This window comes from Pinus tabuliformis, chromosome J (assembly GCF_031772625.1).
Source record: "Pinus tabuliformis cultivar Carrire ecotype Pingquan chromosome J, CPIR1, whole genome shotgun sequence".
NCBI classification, from domain to species: Eukaryota; Viridiplantae; Streptophyta; class Pinopsida; order Pinales; family Pinaceae; genus Pinus; species Pinus tabuliformis.
Window position 1 is genome coordinate 612,492,681 of NC_142295.1, and position 19,445 is coordinate 612,512,125.

The window sequence follows — 19,445 nt, forward strand, 5'->3', positions numbered from 1 at the left end:
GAATTTAAATTAAATTAATAAATTAAATTAATTGAGCCCAATAAATTAAATTAATTTGTAGATTCAAAACCCTACAAACATCAAACACCATGGACCTGGCTATATTTCTTAGCATTTTCCTCTTCTTGGTCCCTTTTATGGTTATTATGGTGCTGGAGAGTAGGAAATGGAGGGGCCAAACTGAAGAGGGGGATGAAGAAGTTGGAGAAAGTCAAATTGATGAAAACCCCGGTGAGGAGGAGCTGGAGGAGAGTGAACATGACCCTCAAAAAAATTAAACAAGACCAAACCCCTTTGTGGAAATATGTTAACAGGGCTAAAATAGGGAGAGGGGGTGGAACCACTAAATTTCATTGCCCCCATTGCAACAATGATTACACAGGTTCATACACCCGTGCTAGAAGACACCTCTGGGGGAAAAGGCCATGGGATGGAGACAAACAAATAGGAATCAAAACTTGTCCAGTGGTGTCAGCAGCGGATAGAGCCAAATACATAAGGGAAGATGAGGAAGCCCAATACAAGTTAAAAAAATCAAGGGGTTTCTTTCAACCAAGCTCACAATCACAAAGAACTCCTTCAGCATCCTCCCAAGGCAGTGGATATGGAGGCACAGGGTCATCATCTTTAAGGCGTAGAACCATATCAGATTTCCTTGATGAGGGGTGTAGGAATGATGTGGATTCAAAGGTTTACAGGTTTCTCTATGGATGTGGGATACCATTCAATGTTCTTCGCTCACCTTATTGGCACGAAATGGTTTCTGCCATAAATGATGCCCCTAAAGGATACAAGAGCCCTGGGTATGACAAGGCAAGAACCGTTGGCCTTGATCATGAAAAAGCAAAAATATCACATTCTTTGAATAGAATGACAAGTTCTTGGACTGACCATGGGGTGTCCATTGTATCTGATGGATGGACAAATTTAAAAGGCAAGCCATTGATAAGTGTTCTTGCTGTGTCTGTTAGTGGTCCCATCTTTCTAACTGCACATGATTACTCAGACAATTTCAGGACCGCCATCAACATTGCAGAAGCATTAATTGAAACAATTGACCGTATTGGGCCATACAATGTCATCCAAGTCATCACTGATAATGCTCCTAATTGTAAGGCAGCAGGAGCAATTATTGAGGATAAATACCCCAACATATTTTGGTCTGCATGTTTGGTTCACACATTGAACCTTCTGATGCATGATGTTGTCAAAAACAAAAATGCACAATACCAATGGATTGGTGATTTGTACAAGAAAGGCAAACAAATAATAAAATTTATTACAAATCATACCAATACCCATGGCCTTTTCTGCAGTCACTCGAGATTGGAGTTGTTGAAGATTGCAAAGACCAGATTTGGTAGCTATTACCTCACCTTCAGGCGCCTTTTGAAGGTAAGAGAGTCATTGGCTAGCATGGTATCAAGTCCACATTGGCAGGTATTAAAGGAAAGGGCTACAAATGCAACTGACAGGTGAGGTTTTGAACTGGTGGAGGAGGTCACTCTTGATGGTCAGTTTTGGACAAGTGTGAGGCAAGTATTGGATTTCACCAAGCCCATTTATCACATGATTCTGTTTGCAGATACAGACAAACCAGTGATTGGCGAGGTGTATGAGCAGATGGATACCATGTTGGGGGAAATAAAAGATATTGTTCATAACAGAGATCCCGACTTGTACAATCTGATTCACGATTGTGTGTGTGAACGGTGGAATAGACTTAATCTTCCACTACATTGCTTGGCGTATATTCTTACGCCAAAATACTACTCTACATCTTGGTTGGGCCAACCTGCACCAGGGGTTGGGGTTAGGACCGAACCCCATTTAGATGCAGAGGTAACTAGAGGATATTTGGAAGCATTAGAAAAGTTGGTACCTGACAGGGATGAATGTGCAGTTGTGCGCCTTGAAATAGGCAGATACTTCAGTGGCACTGGTTTGTATGGTAACTTCCATGCAATGGACGACAGAGATGGATTTGATACTCTCACATGGTGGGAAACATATGGCGGCCAGGGCCTTTTGCCAAAATTGGCAAAAAAGGTTCTTTCACAGGTTGTAAATACTTCTTCTGCAGAGAGGTGTTGGAGCACCTACAGCTACATACATAATGTGAAAAGAAACAGACTCAATGAAAACCGAGCAGAAAGCTTGGTTTATGTGCACTACAACTTGAGGTTGTTGAGTCATTACTGTGATCGGGCTTATGAGGATCCCACATATAAAATTTGGGACAATCACCTAGAGGATGACAATTTAGAGGATGGCAGTGTACATCTTGAAGAACTGGAAGAGGAACTTGTAAGGGATGAAGATGAAGCAGCTGCAGTAGCCATGCCACCTCCACCTCCACCATCTAGTAGCAGTGCTCGAGGTCCGAGTCTTGTTCCTTTGTTGTCGCCACCTCCATCTACACCCTCACGTGGAGGTTCTAGTTCTGGTCGTCGGTCTGTGCGGGAGACTCCTAGAAGACCACCACGACCTGCTCATACTCCTGGAGACTCTCGTGGCAAGGGCCACATGTAGATTTACAGTTTACTTGTCTTTTTTAGTTTCTATTAGACTTTAGTTTTCATAATTGTTGAGTTTTGAGTCCTTGACTCGACTCTTGACTCTTTCATGTCATAATGATATTTTTTGTAAACAATATATCCCTGTGACAATGAAAATTTGAAGTTTGAAGTTGGGCCTTGGCAATTATAACTCATTGGTAATGATTGTGAATTATGAATATGATGCTTCGTGAAAGACTAAAGTTGTTTCATTTCATTTCATTATTCATGTTTCATTTTATAAATTTATAACATTTCATATCATGTTAACAGTTAGAAGTTAGGACTTAGAAATATCTAAGATATTACTTCTTGTAATGGTTAAACTTAGTTACTTAGCTTACAAGTACAACTTTGGTGATCAATGATGATAAATGTTATTGAATTTTCAATTTTGAAAGCTTGAAGTTGAAACTTTAAGATTGAATTTGATGAATCATGATTCACGAGACTCAATATGTTGCAGTTGTAATATGTATTTTACTAACTTGTGGACATGGTTGATGACGATTATAATTTCTAGATGATTGATGTGATATGGTTCAATGATCAATCTATGTTTTTTTATGTTTATGTCTAATTCATCATTCTACATGTTTTTGTTGACATATATGTATCAAAAATTAAAAAATATAATATATATATATATATATATATATATATATATATATATATATATATGTATATATATATATATATATATATATATATGTATATATGTATATATATATATATATATATATATATATTTAAAAAATCGCTCTTGGATTCACTCCCAAACCGGGAGCTTCTGAAAATGGTCGCTCCCGCTCCCAAGCAACATTGGTTTATGCAATTTTAATTCTTCGCAAATGTAATCTTTAAGGCCACATTGATACATTTTTAGCAGCGCCTCATTTGAGAACCCTCTTTGCCTTACTCCTAATACTTCCCATTCGTGAGTGTATTCACTCATTGATCCTTTTTGTTTTAGGTGAACAAATCTCTCATAGACGCCATCCTCCTCATCATCATGAAACCTCTTTAACAGGGCATTTTTAAAGTTTTGCCAATTGAACGAACAACCTGTACATTTAGACGACCACCACAAAAACCAATTGTACGCTTATGCTTCTAAGTAGTTTGATGCAGTCGTGACTCTTTTTTGCTTGCCGAGTGGAGGGTTTGCTAAAAAATTGTGTCCATCTTATTTACCCATACGACAATGCCCTTATAGTTCTTACCGTCATACTTAAGTAATTCATTTTTTATTTTAAGATGGTTCCTTTCGGAAGATTTAGTATATTATAGGCTTCCTTCGAAATGAATTTGTGGGATCCGCTTCTCATTCCTCAAGAACTCATGCTCTAGAGAATTCTCATCTTTCGGAGTCTTGGGACTCTGTGTAGCTGAAGGTGGATTAGTCTCTCTGAAACGCCAGCTCATCAAGTTTTTTAAATAAGAGATATCGTTGGCCATCTGGGCCTGCTTACTAATTGACTTTTTGACGTTATCTAGGCGTTTATATCGTCATTGTTGTTGCTTGCCACTTTGTTTCGTTTTTTCCTACCAAACCCAATTCTTTTATTTTTTTAATATAAAATAATAATAATTTATTTTTTTAAATTGTATATATGTTATATAATTATAAGCGAAGTCACCTAACACGGGGATTTGGGATTCGTGCTGTCGGATACAGAGTCCAGATACGTTGACCCCCCGAAACAAGACACGTAGGATTCATTATATATATATATATATATATTAGAAATTAGATATTTCTTACACAAATTTTAATTAATGATACAAATTTATTGATTTCAAATATAGATCTTCATCTATAGCTATTAGCATGCATAGTACATACAAAATCCAAATACATGCCAATCTATTATCTATTTCTTATGCTTGGCCCTCTTGCTACCACGAGAAATGTCTAATTTTTTAGTCTTGTTGGAAAATCAGGATCTTTGTCATTAATATCACCCTCTAAGCATTAATATCCAGAGGTATCTTTGTCATTACCTCTGTATCTGTATAGGGATCTTTGTCATTAATATCACCCTTTAAGCATTAACATAAGATAGAACAAGCATAACATGTCAAGTCAAGATTTTGTTTGAGTGATGCGTACATTTTTAGGAGGGTCATGATACAGGAGTTCGACAACCAATGTCACTAACATCAAGGTACATAGAGGGATTGGTGCTCTTGATTAAATAGGAGTTCCATATCCTAATACATGACAAAATTCAATGGAAACATTGCAATCCCCCAATCCTAAAATCTTGAAAAACTGATAAGTCTGCTAGATTTTGAATGAAATCTAAAATTCTACTTTCTTCATATGAAATTCAAAGAGGCCGGAACCACTCTCAAACATTATGAGTCATTTCATGGTAATGTTAAAAATTTAAGTAAAAGGATGAAAATGAAGATTAAGGATAATGTCACTTTTACTTTAAGAATTTAACATTACCATGAATAGCATATCAATACTAGGGCCTAGACTTGATCATTAAGTTGCCAAAACGCTTGCCAAATGAAAATATGCGTGGCTGTAATGACCAAATGCGGCCTTTTCATACCCGCGCAGGTCACTTTTGTCGCCTAACAACTCTTGGAAAATAGGACACGCTGCCAAAATCGTGACACGCAGTCAGATTCGATGTGTCAAAATAGGACATGACGTGTCATGGTTTTTGGACGCGAATCTCGAGAGAATCGTGTCGGACACGATGGATTCGGGATTCGTGTGGCCTATAGGACGAATCCGGTTTCATAGATTATAAGTTATATATTATATAATTTATAATTAAATGATATGTTATGATTTACGCAAACGTTGTTCGATTGATACAGGTTATGATGCTGACATGTATGACCGTTGACCCCGAGAACAGGCCATGACTGGACACAAACGGATTGAACGAACGATGATTAAGACTGGTCAACACCTGCGCCGGCACGGCCACAACGACTGAAACTTTGTCGACCCACAAAGATGGTATTCCCGAACCTGCAGATGCCTTTCACGCCATGGAGCTACGGAAAAACCCCGTAGATGTCAGTTGTCTTACGGCTAGTCGTTCCTTCACGCCATTGAACTTGGAACCCGACACAAGCTTGTTCGATCTGCAGCCGTTCCTTCATGCCGCTAAGCCTGGAAACCGCGAACCCAAGCCTGTTCGGTCTACAACAGTGAAACAATAGAATAGGCTAGGGATGGGAGGCCCGTAGGGCCTGACGACTAGCAGGTTGTCGTGGGTGTCACTAGAAGGAGTTTGGCTCTGATACCACTGTTAGAAATAAAATTTCTAATTTGCCATTTAACTGTAAAAATACACCAAATGAGTTTTGAATGTAATATATATATTAATTGATAAAATTCGAATGATGATTACAAGGCTGAGGCGATGCTCTTTAATAGGTGTTGACTGGCTATGCCTAATTAGAGAGACATGTCCCTTGGGGACTAATGTCTCTTCATTTAGCTAATTATTTGTTAATTAATTGATTATAATTAATAATTTACTTATTTAAATAATATTTTAATATTTTAATTAATTTTTATGAATTTAAGTTCATAACATTCTTCCTTATGGCAATGATAAAAAATTTCAAACATCAACAGACGATGCAGCTTTCCAAGTTCACCTGTAAGTATCAGTTGCCTATGGAGTTTATGTTTCATATTGTAAATATCTTTCATATCTTCAGCTGCCTACAAGGTGACCTGTCAATCAATCCCAATACTACACCTAACAGTGCAGATTTCCAACTCAGTTAGATAGAGGTTGTGTGGGATTGAATTAGTAATTTTCAGAATTCAGTATGTAGTGTGTGGTTTTCAGAATAAATAAATTTCAGTGTGTAATAGATCAACAGTTGTTTCAATTTGGATTCCAGTTGCAGTATGTTGTCAGTTTTGCTTGAAGTGCAATCTGTAAGAGATGGGAAGAAGAACATTTGTTGACTATTGACTCCACTAGCCCAATGGATTAAGCATTGTTGTAATTACTTTTACTTGCAGTAGCTGATAATTTGATTTTAGTTGGCAGTTTACAGGTTTCAGGCCACAGATTGCAGATTTTGGATTGTTGGTTACAGGTTTTTATCATAGGTTGTAGACAATTATTTTTGATAATGATTCCATGCCCAACAGATACAAGACACAGGTCTACAGGTTCTCTACATCCCATAGGGAGAAGCAATCCTTAGTTGGAAACTACTTTTTCTGATAACTTTAAAAGTTACAATTTTTTTTGAAATTTTCCAAAATTCGCCACTCCTTCCTTCAATCTTATCCTTGCCTTGGAAAATGCCTTCCTTTAAATATCATTCCATTTAACCCTTTCCATTGCTAAAGGATGAATTGTCTCTAAGGTTTTTATAAATGTTTCTGAGTTATTTTTAATAGTTTTGATTTTAAATAAAATAAAATTTTATAAAATATATATAGTTATATTTTTTATAAAATTATTTATTTAAAATATTGAACTTACATTAAAAATATTGAGTCAGCCCAATCTCTAAGTATCAGAATCACATATGTTTCTGAGTTATTTTTAGTAGTTTTGATTAAATAAAATTTAATTTTATAAAATATTTAATATATATAATTATAATTTTTTATAAAATTATTTATTTAAAATATTGAGTCAACTTGTTACCATGTATTACGGGTGATCAAAATTCAAAGTCAACGAGTCAAACCAAACCTATGTCCTCACCTTGCATTTCACACATTAAAATACCATTATATAAATTAGCTCAAGATGTGTGAAGTAACAAATCCTGCATTTCACTTTAAAATACCATTATATCAATTACCTCAAGATGTGTGAAGTAATAAATCCTTCATTTCACATTAAAATACCATTATATAAATTACCTACAAATCTATGGTTTGCGGGGGGTTTCCTATCCAACCTTTAACCTACTCCCACTGCCCTCTGCAAAGTTGTTTCACTCTTACTTCTTTTTACAATTGTCCCCATTTCATGCATTGCGGGACACCTCTACCTAAACCATTTAGTATCTACTACCCCCGCAAGACCGTTGTAAAACCATTTTTTTACATTGAATAAACTACTCCTACCCCCCTCCGCAAAGTTGTTTCACTCTTACTTCTTTTTACAGTTGTCCCCATCTCATGCATTGCAGGACCCCTCTACCTAAACCATTTAGTATCTACTAACCCTGCAAGACCATTGTAAAACCATTTTTTTCCATTGATTTGAATTTTTAAATGTTAGGTAGGAATGTCTACGAGGCATGCAAGCAAATTTAAAAATTATACCCTGTTGTGAAACCATTTTTTTACGTTGATTCGAATTTTCAAATGTTAGGCCGGAATGTCTATGAGGTATGCAAACAAATTTAAAAATTATAAAGTGTCTATCTATCAAGGGCAATAATCGAGGGAACATTTTTATTTTTATTGGAATGAGATTATGGGTGAAAGCTTGAGGTAAGAGGAGGCTCAGTAAATGAAGTAAAATGAAGATACATGTTCTAGAATACAAAACATGGAATTTCCAATGCTAGAAAGAGATGTTTCCTCCTTGTGGAATAATTTTATAGAGGTAAAAATGAAATTTTACAAAGAGAAATAAGAAGGAAAATAATTATAAAGAGGAAAAACCTAAACCATTTAGTATCTACTACCCCCGCAAGACCGTTGTAAAACCATAAAACCATTATTTTTAAATGTTAGGCAGGAATGTCAGGCATGCAAGCAAATTTAAAAATTATACCCCGTTGTAAAACCATTTTTTTACATTGATTCAAATTTTTAAATGTTAGGTATGCAAACAAATTTAAAAATTATAAAGTGTGTATCAAGGGAATAATCGAGGGAACTTTTTTATTTTTACTGGAACGAGATTATGGGTGAAAGCTTGAGGTAAGAGGAGGCTCAGTAAAATGAGGATACATGTTCCAAAATACCAAACATGGAATTTCCAATGCTAGAAAGAGATTTTTCCTCCTTGTGGAATAATTTTACAGAGGTGAAAATAAAATTTTACAGAGAGAAAATAAGAATAAAAATAATTATAAAGAGGAAAATGCCCGTGAGAGAAAATTTGGATAAATCTTATCCAAAGATTTTACAAAAGTAAAAAGGAAAACTAAAAGATATTTTACCAATCATGGCAAAACAAGACATGGTTTTTGTTTTTATTTTTACTAGAATGAGATTATGGGTGAATAAGAGGAGGCTCAGTAAAATGAGGGAAAATGAGGATACATGTTTTGGATAAATCTTATCCAAAGATTTGATATTTTACCAATCATGGAAAAACCATGGGAAAGAAATCAGTTGATGGTTTTATGAAATATATTTATGAATCTTATTTATTCATAAATATATAAATTCAGGAAAAAACAAGACATGGATTTCAAACAATGGATGGTTTTACTGGATAAAATCATTTGAGGAAATATATGGATTTCAGACAATGGATGGTTTTACTGGATAAAATCATTTGAGGAAATATTTCAGGATTTGCTTTATGAAATTCATGAGGAAAGGAATAGTAAAGCAAGACATGGTTTTTCAAAACCACAGGAAGGAATTATTTTTATGGAAATTTGATAGGTCTTTGGGAAATATTTTTATCAAAATATCTTATTCCCAAAAATTTAAGATTTATATTTTTGAAAATTAGAGAGTGACAAAAAATTAATGATTTCCAAATTCATTTGCAAATTTTTCGACAATGGTTAATTACCTGAAGGATAATTAAGTTAATTGAATTATCAAAGCATTTTATCAAAGGACAAGGGATTAATCAATTCTATAAAAAGGGATCAGTCAACCAAATTATGGGCATATTAATTGAGTTTTAGGGAGCATCTTCAACAACCCATAGATTTTGAGGCAAAAGATCGACAAGCAGAAGATTAAGGCAGAGTCAGTAGTCAAGCAAACATGTCCAAATTTACAGGGAAGAATCTTAAACAACTTCAAATTTCTTAGCAAAAGAATCAGAAACTAAAGGATCACTCCCAGAATTAAAGGCAAAAGACTTTCTGCCATTTACAGATTTTCTATAGCATACTGTATGTTTAGTTTATTTGATATGATTTGTTTTCTATAGACTAGTGACAGTTTGAGGAAGATGTTTTCCTATATATTGTTTCAATTTTCATTGTAAAAGGGTTGGCTTTTGATGCCAAAACGCTGCCATTTTTGTAAAGACTTTTATTACAAGAATTTTAATTGAAGTATTTTGGCTTGAGTTTCATGACAAAAATTGTTTCTCATGTATGTCTTCCCTGTATACCATAATTTGTTTATGCATATGTTCAAGGTAACATAGGAGTTAGGGAAAGGCTGGGCCTGAGTATCTACCTTCTTGACAACCCGCTGCAAAGTTATCATCATTATGGAGATTAGCTAATTAAACAATCTGTTTGAATTAGCTCCTTTGAATCATTTAATTGTTGCCTTCTGTCATCTCTTGAATGTATAATTGTTTGGCTGTAGAAGTTTTCTACATGCATCTACTAAATCTAGTTGATTAAGTATTCAATATGAATACTTAATTATCTTATTTCTCTTCAATTCATCCACCAAACTCTTTAAGCTGTGTCTTTCTGTCGGAACTAGACGTTGGCACTTTGATTAAGTTTCAGCAAGAGAGGGCTTTATTTATGAGTAGAGATTGGATATTCATCAGCAACCACCTACAACAAATAATAGATTTGGCCATTGTGCTTCAAAGGTTGTTGTCTAGTGACAATGAACAACGTTAAAAAAAGCCTCGTAACACTTGAGGGAGACCCCTCTGGTTCGAGGGCCAGCTTGAATCTATAGTCTAGTCGATTTGGTTTCTTGGCACAGTTTCGCAGCCAAGAATTGCCTTCGAGAAACAAATACAACAAGAGGAACAAGCTTGAGCCTTTAAGAAAGAAAGGCACATTTGTTGGATATAGTGAATCTTCAAAAGCCTACAAAATTTACATTCTAGAACAACGATGAATTGAGGTCAGTCAAGATGTCACCTTCAATGAAAATGTGGCATATTGGAGGTCTAAGGAAGTCTCTGAAGATTCCTTGAAGAAGTAAAGTAGGAGGCCTCATGAGAGGAGCATTCAAGTTGTACAGAATGTACTGAATGGCCAAAAGGGCCTCAAGATCTTGTAGAACTAGTTATAGTTCCTGAGATCAAGAAGAGACCAACATGGAATAGATCCACATTGGAAGAGGCAGAAGGACATGTAGCTCCTGATGGCACATCTAGAGAGGTGATGAAACCGAAGAGAAACTCTAGTTATGCATCTCTCATATCAAAACTCATTGATGAAGAACCTTCCCCGTATGAAGAAGCAACTAGTCAACATGTGTGGAAGAAGGCAATGAATGAGGAGTACTAATCAATCATGAAGAATGATGTTTTGGGAAAATGTGCAAAGGCTTGAAGGGAAGTCAATAGTGACTTCCAAGTGGATATACAAGATAAAGCTTGTTGCAGATGGTAGTATTGACAATTATAAGGCGTGGTTCTTGGCTAGAGGATTCTCCCAGAAAGAGGGAGAAGACTATGATGAGACATTTGCTCTAGTTTCCAGGTACACCTCCATTCGATCCATCATTTGAATTGTTGTTTCCACGGGATGGGAACTACACTAGATGGATGTGAAGGTTGCTTTCCTCAGTGGAGCATTTAAGGAAGGGGTGTACATAGAGCAACCTCAAGGATTTGAGGTACATGCAAAGGAGTCATGTTTGCATGCTGAAAAAGTCCTTGTATGGACTCAAGCAAGCTTCAAGTGCTTGGTATGGTCGTATTAAAAGTTATTTGACAAGATTGGGATTTACCAAAAAAGAAGTTGATTCGAAGCCGATTGTGAAGAATGTACCTGTGATATTATTATTATTATATGTTGATGATTTGCTTGTAACAAGTGCCAAGCCTCTTATCATTTAGTGCAAGAAGAAGTTGGCGTTTGAATTCGATATGAAGGATCTTGGGTTGATGCACTATTACTTAGGACTAGAAGTATGGAAGAAACATGGTGAAGTCTTCCTTAGTCAAGGAAAGTATGTGATAGAGATCCTTCAGAGATTCGATATGATGGATTGCAAATCCATGACGACTACTATGGTGACTAACTTGAAAAAGTTAAGAGGCTTTGCCTCTAGATTGGTAGATCCATCTATGTAGCAATGCTGATTGGTATGTTGATGTATTTGGTTAACACCAAGACAAACATTTCCTTTGCTATGAACACCTTGAGCCAGTTCTAGGTAGAACCGAGACATGAGCATTGGATTGCAGCAAAGCACATCTGGAGATATTTGTGTGGTACAATGAACTATGGCTTGAGGTATGCTGCAAATAAGGATGTATAACTTCAGGGATATATAGATGCAAATTGGGCAAGAAGTGCTGAAGACAGGAAGAGTACCTCAGGAGTATGCTTCATTTTGGGATCTACTATGATATCGTGGATGAGTGGGAAGCAGAGGTGGATCGCACTTAGCACTGCTCAGAGGTACATTGCAGCCAATGAGGCTTGTAACGAAGGCTGAAGCAGTATAGCTCCAGAAGTTGTTTGCAGGTTTGTTCGGCCAAGAGTTGGAACCAACGATGAGACACTGTGATAATCAAAGTTGTATGAAGCTTTCAAAGAATCCTTTGTTTCATGACAAGTTGAAGCATATTGAGATCAAGCACCACTACATCTGTGACATGGTACAAACGAGAGCAATAAAGCTCGAGTACATCTCCACTGATGAGCAGACAATTGATGTTCTAACGAAACCGTTGGCAAGGGATAAGTTCGTGAGGGACAAGTTCGTGTACTTCAGAGACAAGTTGGGGCTCGTGGAGATCACCCATCTCATTGTGAGGGAGTGTTGATTTTACTACAACATGGATGGAGATTATCCGGAAAGGGAGAATGGATCCAAGAGACCCAAAGGGCTCAACAGGCAGCGTTGAGTGAGTGTCTCTTGGAGGACCTTGATCACACACCAAAATTGGAGTGAGGTCCTGGACCCTAATCACACACGAGAAGGGTGGAGTGAGGTCCTAGACCCTGATCACACACTAGATAAGGTGGAGTGAGGTCTTGTTCAACATCTAGACTCGATCACCAACCAAGTAGGGGTTGAGTGGGGTCTTGGCCCTATTATCCACAGTTTTGTCAACATTGCGAGAAAGAAAGTCAAGAGAAGCTTTCAAAGATCAAAGTCATCTGCTAGCATAAATATGTCATTGTAAACCGAATTTCTGCAAGTTTGATTGTAAATGATGCTAGTATAACTATTTAATTATGTAGCAACACCTAGGTAAGCCTCATATTTTGGCAAAGTATTTCATCCTAGGAAGTTTTTTAACCTCCCTGAATTTTGTGTTTTGTAAACACACCTAATCGGCAAAGTTTTTCTTCTAGCTTAAACCCCAAAGCTGCAACGGAATTTGTTGACAACGTCTTAGGTGAGTCGTAGTGTTGTATAGAGTCTATTGTAAAAATGTGTTTGGGAATAATTCTACTACATGGTCCCTCGTAGTGAGACACTATTGCTAAATTATTTTATTACAAGCACACTTAGTTTCATACTAGATCATATTGTGTCGCAGAATTGGGTAAACTATTGAGGTCTAAATGTGTATTTTCCCTTCTAAGGGTTGAATTTGTAATTATTTGATGTAAAAATATTTTTGTGTGTGAGCCATCGCAGTCAGGCACCATGGCTAAAATATTTGAGGATGGAAAAATTTATTAATCCCCTCTAGAATCAATTAATTAATTTTTTTGGCTAAATTAAATAAAAATCATAAGCCAGAAAATTAATTAATTTGGAATCAAAAATAATTATAGAGATTAATTTCTCTCCAGGTGGAAAATAATAAAAAATTCGTGCGTCAAAATGAAGTCAATTTTTGGAGGTCCACCAAGGGAAAAATGAATATTTTAAAAAAATTTGAGCCATTTGGTGGTTAAGTCAAAGCCAATTTTTTGAGTAAATTAATCCAAAATATTAATTAAAAGTGGTTTTTAAGAAGAATTCGAATTTTTCTCAAAATAAAAAATTCGACGATGGAGATTAAAATATTAAGCTATTTTCAATAGTCGAGATTGTTTTGACGAGGATCAAGCCAACTAGTCGTTATTTTCCACTTGGAGGGTTTCTCTATATAAAGAATCCATTTAGCTTCTATTGTCATGATGATCTCTGGATTGTAATGTTGGTATTCAGCTGTTGCTCTACTAGGAACATATTTTATCATAATAGAAAGACTTTGGGGTTCAGTTCATGGTGTTCTTTTTTTTGCTAGTCTATCATTATGTGTTAGCTTGTGTTATCCCCTATTGTGCTAAATAATTTTTTTTATAAATTGTTACTTCATTTGTATGTGATAAGAACATTCTACTGGTACAAGTTATCTTAGGCGATCTGATTCACCATATGATTTAACAATTTTATCATGAGCAAATTATAGAGTGTACGCTAACCCTTGGGATCCAAGTTGACAAACTGGGAGGAAGAGCCGACTATGTTTGGGCTGTAAGATTTCGTTGTGGTAATTAATTTTGCAGAAGGGTTTTGGCCAATCTAGTCAATCTAACTTTCGAAATTATTCATCTATTATCATTTATTTAAAAAGTATTTTCAAAATTATTATTTGATCTTGGGCTAAAAAGAATTAATATGCTAATGAGCGCTTGTAATTTTATTTTGTAAAATTGTAAATTTTGTAAATTATTTTTTTATCTTTTTAACCCTTGTTATTTTGTAGCACTTGGGTATTTGGGGCTTTATAATTTTGTATGTATATATTGGGTTTGGAATTTTTTTATTCGTTTGTGCAGCTCAAGGGTTTGAAGCAACAATTTTCTTTGGGCTACTCATCCAAGCGAGGAAGGTTGATCTAAGCCCTTGAGGGTATGATCTAGCTTCCCCAGCTTCCAGCAACTCAACGTCCAACTGAAGAGGGGAAGTCGTCCAACATTTTTGAAGTGGTCATTGGCATTTTTGTGCAATTGTAGGGGTTTCAAATTTTCTTAGGGCCTTTAGGCTTAGCCGTCCTCCTCTGCCCTAGCCGTGAGCCTTAGAGGCCTTTTTAGGCCCTCGACCCCCCTCCTTTGCTTGGCCGCAAGCCTTTTGGAGCTGATCATGCCTTTTCAGGCCTTTCCTTTAGGCCACAGCCTCGTAAGGGGCTTTCCCTTAGGCCGCTATCCATTTAGGCTTAGCGGCAACCCTTTTTAGGGCCCTCAACTCCCTCTTAGCCCTTGTTGCAGCCCTTAGAGGGCTTTTCCTCCTAGTCACAAGCTTTTCCCAGAAAATGATTGATCTACCTCCACAATTTCTCTGGCCACTGAAAGTCACTTTTCATCGACAGATGATGTAATCTCGTTCTTGTGACCTGGCTAACACAAACCCTAGAAATCCACCCTAACCACATCATAAGGGAAACCAAAATTGGGGATATTACACCCTTTTAGCCAGAGGAGAGCTGGCATCATGTGGGCTATGGGACTTTATTCCAATAAGTGAGGGTTTCTGTGATAACAAAGACATTAGACTCTAGAGGCATATATGATATCAAAGGAAACTGATACATAAAGAGTTGTTATTTTGTCTGCATTTATTTTTGTACTTTGTTCAACACGAAAGTAATATTTAGTGGGTATTAAAATTCTCTTTTTGATTGTCCTAGATTCCAATTAGTATATACTTTCATAGAAACAATGCTTCGTTTTAACAATTGAGCTGTAACTGTTGAAAGGTATCTTTCCAAATTTGATTTATCTGAACATATAAACATGTAAAAAATTATCTTTATTCTCATTTAGGTATCGCCAATGAGAAAAATGCATAGAATATATATTTTTGGTCTTTCTTCTCACCATTTCATGAATTCCTAAATTCCTAGGATATGTTGTAAACCCTGGACACTTTCTGAAATCCAGTTTGTGGTAGCAGAGAGTTATGTGTATGTTCATGCTCGAGTTGGAACACTGTTGTTTGTCCCTGACAACTTTTATATGGTTAATGCAGGTTTCATTGGCTAGATCAAGAAACTTGTTAAATGAAACAGAGACAGAGAAGTATAAGGACTTGCGGGCTTTGCTTCAACTACTCACTAATCTTTGCTCTAAAGATTTGGTAAATATTTTTGGCTTTTTGCATGCACGAGAAATTTCATCATATTATTTTCCATGTTGATGTCTAGTCTGTTCAACTATATTTCATTGAATATGAATGTCTGACATGCTCAGGAGTTATCTTAACTTCCAGGTGGACTTCTCTTCTGACTCTCAAGGCGAAGCTGAGACTCCAGATGTAGCTCAAGTAAAAATCTATGTTTCTTTTTGTTTTGACATAGTTAGATCATCGGCAGGTGCATTGAATGTGTTGATTGAGAAATCTCCATGTCTATCCTCTTTCTTTTGTTTCAGGCGGTCTACTTGGGTTTGCACATCATCACCCCTCTTATTTCATTGGACCTTTTGAAATATCCCAAACTTTGTCACCAGGTAGCATGTTCTGGATTTATTAAATAATTTTTATAGGATAATCAAATAGTTGGTTACTGCCTTTGAGATGCAGTATCAACCTGAGTTTTATTGAAATATATCCCTTTTGCAGTATTTTGCTCTCTTGGTCCATATGTTAGAGGTGTACCCTGAGAAAGTGGCAAAGTTAGCCCCAGATGCCTTTGCACAAATTGTTGGAACTCTTGACTTTGGTCTTCGCCATCAGGTGATTAACGACATCTGTTGCCTTGTTTTTTCAAGAAATATTCTACTTCCAATGGTTTTTTCATTGGTTAGATTTTCTGATTGATGCCATTTTAGATACAAATGAACCACTCAGTGTTGTGAAAAACCAAATCTGGAACTCGTTAGTTTTTGTTTATATTCTAAAGACTTAAATTTTTTTACTTTTATAGAATTGTTATATGTTATATACTTACCTTGACAGGATACAGAAGTTGTTAACATGACTTTAATAGCGTTGAGTGCTATTGGATTGTACCACTACCAAGCAATTAGTAAGGGCAAAGAAGGTCTAGGAGTTCATGCTTTAAGCAAGCAGGGTCCTAATGGAGCAACGCAAGAAGGTGTTTTGGCCCATTTCCTTCGTTCTCTACTGCAGCTCCTACTTTTTGAGGATTATAGGTAGGCATACTTAAGAATAAATAATGGGTTGCATGAATGTTGAGTTATCTATTGCAAGTAAATGTTTTTTGGAGATATATTTGAGTTAGTGAAACAAACTTGCTGAATTCATTTATCAAGCGTGTTACTCTTTACATGAGAGATTTGTGTACTCATACTCGAGTTGTGTTCTGCTTGTCTTAGCAATGAACTTGTACATCCTTCAGCAGATGCTCTCTTACCGTTGATCATGTGCAACATGGTTCTTTACCAGGTTTGTAGACAACTGTGTTTAATGTTCTAGCATCATCATGCTTATATTACTTTTCTTTATCATGGCATATTTATTCCATTTTTTCGTAGAACACATGAATTTCATGTTTGCAAGAAGCTGATATTTCTGTTAAGATGAGCCCAAGATTCAGGGTGTATATATGCTTGAGAGTCAGGTTTCTCAAATTCGACTCCTTCCAATTAAGCCATGCATGGGCCTAGAAATGACTCCATGAATGGAATTCGGCTATTATTGCACCTATGTTTGACGCTATACGAAATTTATCATTGATGATTTTGATACACTTCGGCTTTCGGACTGGGTTACATGATTTAAAAACAGCACCACTAAAAAAGAAATTTTTGTTCTGTACTTGCCATTCAACTAAATTTTAAATGCTGCAAATTCGTGCTATTTCTCCACCTATGTTTGATGCTATACCAAATTATCATTGATGATTGTTGATACACTTTGGCTTTCGGATTGGGTTGTGTGAGTTACAAATAGCAACTACCAAAAATAATTTTTTGTTCTATACTTGTCATTCAACTAAATTTTAAATGTTGCATATACAGACGATGGCACAAGAATTATTTCAGGGCCAGCAGAATGCCGGATTTCAGTCTCGCCTGGAAACAGCATTTCATGCGTTGATCACTTCAAACAACCTGACATCTTCTCTTGACCGTATAAATCGTCAGAGGTTCAAGAAAAACCTTCATAATTTTTTAGTTGATGTCCGTGGTTTTTTACGGACCATGTAACATAGATGTTTTCATGTATAATGGTCCAATTATTAGTGCAAACGTTTTCCAAATTCTCTCCAAAAAATCTACCATTGTGATTGTGATTGCATTCATGTGTAAATAGAATTCTACGAATTGAGCTATGATGTGCTCTAATTTGCTCTTGTTCTAGGATTATGATCCTTAATATTTTTTGTTTATTAAAGCAAGTGATTCAAATTGCCAGCCACAGCTCTCAAGTTCTGTTTTCACTGTTGCAGCATGGCTATCACTTGAAATTTGTAATCCTGAATCGTTTTCTTCACTGATATTCTGCTGCAATGTATTTGTACCCAGCACATCAAGTTGATAAATAAATACCATCTTCAGATAGCATAAATGGGTTGTTGTCTACGTACACTTGGATGAGTTTAAGGAAGCATTGAAGGTGACCAATCTTTGTACTAACGGCAAAGCGACAAGTACAAAACTTTTTACAGGAGTACTTACAAATATTTTTTATCCAGCGCATATTAGCGACTGCTATGCACAAAACTCTGTTCAGAACACAAATGAAGTGTAATCATCTCATGTCACACAGATGGGTCAGTTTAAAATATTTTTCCTTGTCTGTATTCAAAATACAACCAATGTATGAACATCATGAAAATTATACAAAACAAATAAGCATGGCTAGCATGCCTTAACATACGACACAACCAAATTAAAAACAACCTTTAAGAATGTAATAATAGTTGTCTATGGTTGGTGCCAAATTTGAACACCCTTGTTTTTGCTCACATGAAGTGTTGTGAGGCTCCTTTGGTCATATGACACATTTGTGTTAATTTCCATATATATGTTTAATGGTTATAATCCTCAGATGTGAATATTAGTTCATAAACCCAACTATAAAATGATAGAAATGCTTTCTTATTTCATGAAATACAAAAAAAATAAAAATTAAGATAGGGTATTGTTATATAATAGTTTTTGTTTTTTTTTTTTATATGGAAATATAAGATAAATCTTTCCATCATTAATGTCTTTGAGGGAGTAGCTTGCTTAACATCTCATCTTGTCATTTAATGGATGACTTCATTCTTTACATCTCATAAGAACTTTGTGCTTATTTATAGTTATCTAGGACCCTAACCCTAACTACTAGTGGCTCTTACGTTAATGATTGGACCATATTACATTTATTGAATGGCAACTATTTAATGGGCCTTCTATAACAATAACTAACATGAGAGTTTCAGCGGATACCATGTTTTTTTGTGGCTAGATGGCCAGATCAGACGAGTCTTTGCCTCCACTACAACCCCTTGCTTTGAATATCATTGTTGTTAACTCATTAGTTGCAAATGGGTTGTAATACATGAAGGACAAAAATTCTTGTTGGAAGAAATTCCAAAAGTCAAGATATTTGCACCACAGTCAAGAGCACAAGCCCTGCAATTTGCTGGATGTGGCTTGGTAGGCCAATTCATAAGGATCCGACCCTCCCCGCATGTTATGGGTTTGTGGGTTGAACACAATTGGAAACTCATGATCAAGGGTTTTAGCACTTTGGCTTTCTGCGGAAAGATTTTTTTTTATTTTTTATTTATTTATTTATTTATTTATTTATTTTCTTTCTTAGAACAAAGATGATTGGGACTTGATCTTTTGAAGCAAGCCTTACTTCATGGGGGGCCAAGGCTTATATCTGGATCGATGGAACCCAAAGTTTAACACTGGAAGTGATGTCCCATCTACCATCCTTGTTTGGGTAAAGCTTCT

General features: G+C 36.0%; 1 protein-coding gene across 4 annotated transcripts in view; it reads left to right on the forward strand.

The window, feature by feature from the left end:
• LOC149228449 (exportin-4 protein) overlaps positions 1-18,060 on the forward strand; it is a 408,868-nt gene extending 390,808 nt beyond the window's left edge. For all 4 annotated transcript variants that reach the window (XM_089378212.1, XM_089378213.1, XM_089378214.1 and 1 more), the window contains exons 27-33: positions 15,559-15,666; positions 15,799-15,852; positions 15,960-16,037; positions 16,150-16,263; positions 16,486-16,682; positions 16,866-16,935; positions 17,511-18,060. In XM_089378212.1, the coding sequence (XP_089234338.1) occupies positions 15,559-15,666; positions 15,799-15,852; positions 15,960-16,037; positions 16,150-16,263; positions 16,486-16,682; positions 16,866-16,935; positions 17,511-17,699 (810 nt within the window). In that variant the 3' untranslated portion in view covers positions 17,700-18,060. The remainder of the gene's footprint in view (positions 1-15,558; positions 15,667-15,798; positions 15,853-15,959; positions 16,038-16,149; positions 16,264-16,485; positions 16,683-16,865; positions 16,936-17,510) is intronic.
• The last annotated feature ends 1,385 nt before the right edge of the window (positions 18,061-19,445 follow it).